Source organism: Fukomys damarensis, unplaced genomic scaffold, assembly GCF_012274545.1.
Source record: "Fukomys damarensis isolate Sample0158 unplaced genomic scaffold, DMR_v1.0_HiC HiC_scaffold_23, whole genome shotgun sequence".
NCBI classification, from domain to species: domain Eukaryota; kingdom Metazoa; phylum Chordata; class Mammalia; order Rodentia; family Bathyergidae; genus Fukomys; species Fukomys damarensis.
Genome location: NW_022900935.1, coordinates 26,777,926 through 26,784,460, shown reverse-complemented (window position 1 = coordinate 26,784,460; position 6,535 = coordinate 26,777,926). Strand labels below are relative to the sequence as shown.

Genomic DNA, 6,535 nt, shown 5'->3' with positions numbered 1-6,535 from the left:
ATCCCAGTGTCATGGTTCTATTGGCCAAGAGGCACGAAGCCTAGAGGCTGAGGGGAGTTCTGGTCAACAGCGTCAAAGTGAACCGTGCTGGGGCGCAGCAAAGATCAGTCTAATTTTCTTGTCAGCTGACACGCTGTCAATCGTTGTGTGCTATGAACCTACGGTTCTATATTCGGAATGAGTAGGTGTTTCCCTTCCTTGTACTGTTCCCCATGCTCACACAGGGCCAGGGCAAGGGTGGCTAGATGATAAAAGGCTCAACAAAGAAGAAAGGAGCAGGGAAAGAGCTGGCCCTGAAGGACAACCTACAGGTTCCAGCTCTGACAAGCATTTCACATGTTGCTCCCAACAGTCTGAGGCGTTAGCTCTCCCTTCCTCGTGGCATGGATATGGTAGCAAGTGCTCCAGTCCTGAGGTGGTTTGCCCCAGGGTACATGGCTTGGGAATGTCAAGGTAGGAACCAATTCCTGGTTTGCAGGAATCCATTGCCTTTAAGCGCCCAGCACTTCTTTTTTTCAAAGTCAAAGCCCCAGGGCTCCAAGCCCTCAACACCCTAAACTATTCTCATGCCAATGGTTCTCTACTGGCAGCTCACATAGGCGTCCCTAGCCACAGTTGGACCTCTCATCACACCTGCCACCTGCTCAGCATTTAACACAGGCACAGTTGCTTAGACCTGTGGGTGTCTAACATCTGCTTCTGCCTGCGGGCTCAGTTCCGTGAGGGTGGGGCTTTATCTTTTTCATTGCTTCATTCCAGTTGGTTCCCCATTGCCAGTACAGCCACTGTTTCTTTGCAGGTATGCTCCCTAGGTCCCCTAAGGAAGGTAGACCAGATGCACCACGAATGCCCAGTGCCCCCAGAAAGTCAGGAGGGGATGCCTGTTGGAGAAGCCACCAATCTCCAGGCCCGTCTGCAACCTCTGAGCTAAAGGATGGCAGGAAAGGTCAGGGGGCACACAAACTGTCCCTAGCTATGGTAACAAACAAATATCTTCTCAACATCCACTGTGTGACAGGCATTGTCCTAGATGTTTGAGATTAAAAAAAAAAAAAAAAAAAAGGAAAAAAATTGTTGGGATGCAACAAAGACCAAAATCCCTGTCCTTTGGAGTTTACCTCCTAGTGGAGAAAGACAGACATTAAGCAAATCATATAGTGTGCTGTGTCTTGGAAGGTCACAAGCACTATGGACAGAAATAAGTAGGAGAGGACAACAGAGTGAGGGGGTCCTGTTTTATTACAGAGGTGAGGAAGACCCTTGAAGGTGATCCACAAGGGAACTATATGGATAGGCGATGGAGAAGCATTCCAGGCAGAACGGTGCGGAAGTGGCAGTATCGTAGTCCCTTTCCTCCTCACTTTGGACACAGTATCCAACACTCACAACCTAAAGGAGAGGTTTATTTTGGCTCACTTTTAGAAGTTTCAGTCCTGGCATAGTCTGCCAACTCCAGGGCAGGATGGCAAGGCCGAGGAGACCGGCTCACAGCAGGCGTTTGGGAACGGAGGCGCTGAGGAGGGAGGTAAATCCTTCCAGGCCACACCCCCATGGCATGCCTCTCTGACCAGACCCCAGCTCCTAACAGCAAGTCAGCTAGAAGCCCCATAATCCAATCACCTGCCAAAAGCCCCACTCTGAGCGCCTGACTTTAGGGGAACATCTAGATCTAAACCAAAACAGGGAGAGTGGAAGGTCGCAAGAGCAAAGCGGGGTGCTGAGGGATGGCCTTGTTCTGATTTGGGAAGCCACTGGAGAGTGCAAGAGCAATGTGATCAGATTTAGGTTCTAAAAGGATCACTCTGCCCTACTGGAAGTCCTAAAGTGAGAGAAGTTAGCTAACTTGAGAATGCTGTTAAGTGAAACAGTAAAATTGTTAATCAAGGCCCCCGTGTAAAACATACAAACAAAACCTGCTTAAATATACACTAACAAAACCTAGCTCTTCCAGAAAAAAGAAAAGAAAGTCTCAGACTGGGCATGGTGGTACAGATCTGTAATCCCAGCACCTAGCAGACTGAGGCAGCAAGACTTCGTCTCAAAGACAAAGAAAACCAAGCGTGGTTGTGCAAACTGGTAATCTCAGCACTGGGGAGACTGAGGCAGGAGGATCATCCTGAGTTTGAGGCCAACCTGGGCTGCATAGTAAACTCAAGGCCAGCCTGAACTACATCATGAGACCCTGTCTCATAAAACCACACACACACACACACACACACACACCATAACAAACAAAAATGAAAAGTGTCTATCCTGGTTGAGGCCTCTGATGAACATTAGGGATTTCATGGCTGGTATTTTTTTTTATTTTAAAATGCTAGTATTATTAAGTAAAATAGATGATATTTGGCATGAGCCACTGAAAAGTTATCACTCCTACCTCCTCTTCCAGAAATTGGCCTCTTAAACAGTAAGATTAATTCTGGCAACATTTGCTCATGGTAACAGTTGTTTTGTCTTATTTTCTGAAATGCCACCTTTGAGACCAAATAAAATATAGCTGGTTCACTTGAAAAAAGGGACTAGAAATATGCCGCAAAATTATCTCCACAACCCATTTTTGCAGAAATAATCTCTAGGTGAAGCTTTTATACACAGATACAAAACTTAAACAGCAATGTGCACATAATCACAGTGAGGACACCGGCAAATTCACCAATCTGTAGTGTAAATACAAACTGGGAAGCAGTCTTCCATGAGATCAATGCTACACAGCCAGCAGAGCTGGCCCATTCCACAGCAAACACCAAAACATCCCTACAAAGGGGAGGTAGTGCAAGGAAAGCAGCATGTGCTTTGATACAAACAGCAATTTATTGCTAACAGGTGTCGTAACTGTGGTAATGGTGTAACTATATGTAACAGTGTAACTATATGTATGTGCTATACATATAGTCCTACGACATCTGTTTGTCTTGATACCGCTCCACAAACTCATCCAACAAGACTGGCCCTGGAGAGAGAAAAAACAAGGATGCTCCATCTCCATTGTAGTTGCTGAGGTCAAGAGTAATTGTTCTGCTGAATTCAAGTACATTGCACCACTGGTCTTTGTTAATCACTTTATATTTTGATTGCTTTAAGAATTGGTGAAAGGCCCACGGATTTAGCTCAGTGGTTCTGGTGCCTGCCTGGCAAGCGCAAGGACCTGAGTTCGATCCCCGGAACCAAAAAAAAAAAAGAATTGGTGAAAAACTGGAAAAAGGGGGCCAGATTTTTCCTAATAACAGTCCCAACATGCACATGACAGTGTTTATGTCTAGGCTGAGCTGGCCCTTTTCCTGTGCAAAGTCCAATGTGTATCTACAAATAAGCTTAAAGTTTGTAGAATCATTTAATACTGATCTCAAGCAATCCAAAGAATTTCTGAGTGTTTCTGTTGTATCGCATTGTAAAGAAGTCATTCCTGTTAACCATTCTTGTAGAGTAAAATAACCCATGTTTTGTGCATCCAATTTCCAAGCTAGGACAAGCATAACTATATTTTCTGGTTCTACACCAATGTCTTCACAAAATTTCTCCTTTCCTTCAGGACCCACCACATCCTCAGTACCTGCATATTCATGAACCATTCTAAGCACCGCTTACCTGAGAAGGCCTCTTCTTCAGTCTTAATTCTAGTTGAATCGTATTTTTGATATATGCTATCATATCTGCTTTTCTTGGCAGATAAGTCATCTCCAGAGGCAGGTCTTCTCTTTTTCCTTGGGTGCGGGGGCATCACGTTACTAAAGCAGTCAGAAGAACTGCAGGATCGTAGGCTTCCTGTTTGGTGATCGTCTTGGCCAACGTCTTCAGTTAGATTTAGCTTATTAAGGGTGTGGTAGATCTTAGGACTATTTGCCAGTGTTGAGAGATGAGAGTTCAGCTGAAAGTCTACTTACAAGGAATCCACTGGCTGCATGAGAATCATCTATGGAGCTTACAGAAGCCCAATGCTGGGCCCCAAGCCAGATCGCTTAAGTAAAAATGGGAGCATCAGTCTACTCTCAGGCAGCGCCAAGTAATTCTAAGGTGAAACATCCACTCTCAACTCATGCCTGACCTACCAACAGCCAATCCACTCCTGGAAAAACCCCAGCAGAGGCCAGGAGGACTCCAGTTCACTCAAGGGCACCTCCTAAGTATGTGGAAAACAGGTCAAGATCCCAGAAAAACAAGATCCAAGAAAAAGCCCCCAAGGCACTACACTGGGTCTCCAGCCAGACCTTTCCTTCAGGGAAGCGAGTCTCGAGGCATCAGCCTCCACACCTGACGGCCTGGACACTCCAGTTCTGGCCCTTCATCTCACATCCGCCCCCTTCCCCCAACCCTGACTCATAGCTGGTTCTGAACGAAAGGAATCACTGAAGTAAACACAAAGGAAAGTCCTGACCTAGATGCCAGTGGTTCTGAGTCCGGTTATCAGGTAGCATAAAGAACCCGATTTCTGCGGAGAGAGTATGAACCTTGCTGCTGCCATTCATCTTCCTGTGAGCTGTGTCCTTCCATGGCTGGGGTCAGCCTGTGTGTCCCCTGCGCTGTCCTCCTGTCCTGTGGCTCAAAGGTTGGTGTCCTATCTGACAGGCCCTCCTCTGACCTGCAGAAAGCCCAGGCCTCCTTGGTGCCCTTGGCCTACATTTCTTAGGCACCACCAGTGACAGAGGTGACCAGGAAGCTGGGCCTCGGGAAACACTGGCTGCCCAGTGCTTGGAATAATATGGCTGTGCAGGGAGGCAGGCACTCCGTGGATGGCTTTGTTGGATTTCAGGTAGCCAAGGACAAGGCAGCCCAGAAATTTCTTGCCTTCATTTTTTTTGCCTCTAAATTCTTCCCAGAAACAAGGAGTGTCAGTATTAGAACTCCAGGGTTTTATGAGGCAATTATGGTAGGACCATAAATCTTGTGTGTGTTGTTTTCAAAGGGGCAATTAAGTGAAGGAAGGAGGCACCATTTTCATTGCTCATTAAGTGATTAGGGCTTGTTTGACAGATCCCAATATCAGTGGCGGTGCCGAGCCTGACCTGGGCAACAGCACAGCCTCCACAACTCGCTGGTCAACACCCAGCACTTCCTCTCTGCGCTGGCTGCTCTGTGCCAAGGAGCTGGAAGGAAACCTTTCCTTACGCAGATGCACAGGTCATACTGAGGCCCTGGATGGAAGTAATTTGCCTGTGTGTGGCTGCAGTGGAGCCAGGTTCTGCCTCCCAGAGTGGGCTCTGGCCGCCATCCCATGCTTTGTGTCTATGGAAGTAGCGCTCGGCTCCCTCACACAGCGGCCTGGCTCTATCACTGCACCCATATTTGGGAAACACGGTCTGCTGCAGTGGTGTGGCGAGGTGGAATCACAATCCTTCTTGTCTACCAGCTGCTGCACTACATCTGGACCTCTTGGTAAGTAAATAAATAATGTCCTAGAAGGGCAGGCTGTGGGGAGTTGGTTTTCTGTGAAAGTCTGGAGGAGGAAGAGGAGCAAGACTTAAAGTGGACATCTTGAGACCGTTTCACACGCTCAGACTTTGGTGCCAAGCACTCCTTGGCTTGCTGCAATCACTGCTCCTTGTGTGACTCTCGACGACTTAGCCTTGCCAAGCGTCAGTGTTGTGCCTAAGTAGGAATAACACCTGCCTGTGATGTCATGTGAGAGATGGTACACAGTAAGAGTTTAGCAGGAGACTGGAAGTAAAAAATGATCTGTAGATGCCAACATACTGTCACTTCTAATCATGTCATTAATGAGAAGAAGAAGAGGAGCCCACCTTGTGCTTGGCTCTGAGATTACTGCCGGTCATTGAGAGGAAATGTCAGGAAAACACCTTGTAGGGGACAAGGCTGCATCTGTAGGGGCACAGGAAGATGCAGGGGGCCCATGAGGTAGGCTGCAGAAGGGTCTCTGGCCCAAGAGAAGCTGGGCTTACATCATAGCATGGTGATGGGGCAGAGGCGGTAGTGAGCTGTGCTGTGAGGATGGTGAGAGAGTCCTAGTTGGGACCCTGGGAGATTAATTTCGAGCAACCAGTATCAAAATCCTTAGGTACCAAGGCTTTCTCCATGAAAGCCAGCCTGGGGTAGGTGGGGTGTGGTCGCTGTCCTCTTGGCTTTCTCCATGAAAGCCAGCCTGGGGTTGAGGTGGGGTGGTCGAGCTGTCCTCTGCAAGTAGGGTGAAAGCTCATCCTGTGTGCCTAGAATTGTTCAAGTTTAGCACAGAAAATCTCATGTACTGGGAGATCCTAGCCCTGGGCAAACCAGGCCATTAATTCAGACACAGGGGATCTTGTTCGTGGAGCCTCCAAAACTCAGAGACCAGTATTCTGGTTTGGGCCATCTCTCCTCATCCCGTGGGGAGGCCTGGGCTGCAGAGTCACCTCTAGGGTGGGCAGGCTTAAAGGCTCCTGAGCCGGAGGCAGCAACTGTCCCTCAGTGATCACAGGCTTCGTGTCCAGGCCGGGGACAGTGAGGGCACTGCTGAAGACAGCGCCCCCTCTCCAGCCACACTGGCCTTTCCCTGCCCTTTGGCCAAATCAGCCTTAACATGGTCTATTTCAGGGGCTCACAA

At 48.1% G+C, this 6,535-nt stretch overlaps 1 protein-coding gene across 1 annotated transcript; it reads right to left on the bottom strand.

Annotated features, from left to right (window-relative positions):
• Positions 1–1,239: 1,239 nt before the first annotated feature.
• On the bottom strand, positions 1,240–4,466 carry LOC104852526 (DCN1-like protein 4). Its single transcript, XM_033767380.1, is given in 4 exon segments — positions 1,240–1,389; positions 3,249–3,565; positions 3,568–3,876; positions 4,376–4,466. Coding segments are annotated over 4 exon segments (867 nt in total).
• Between the last annotated feature and the right edge of the window lie 2,069 nt (positions 4,467–6,535).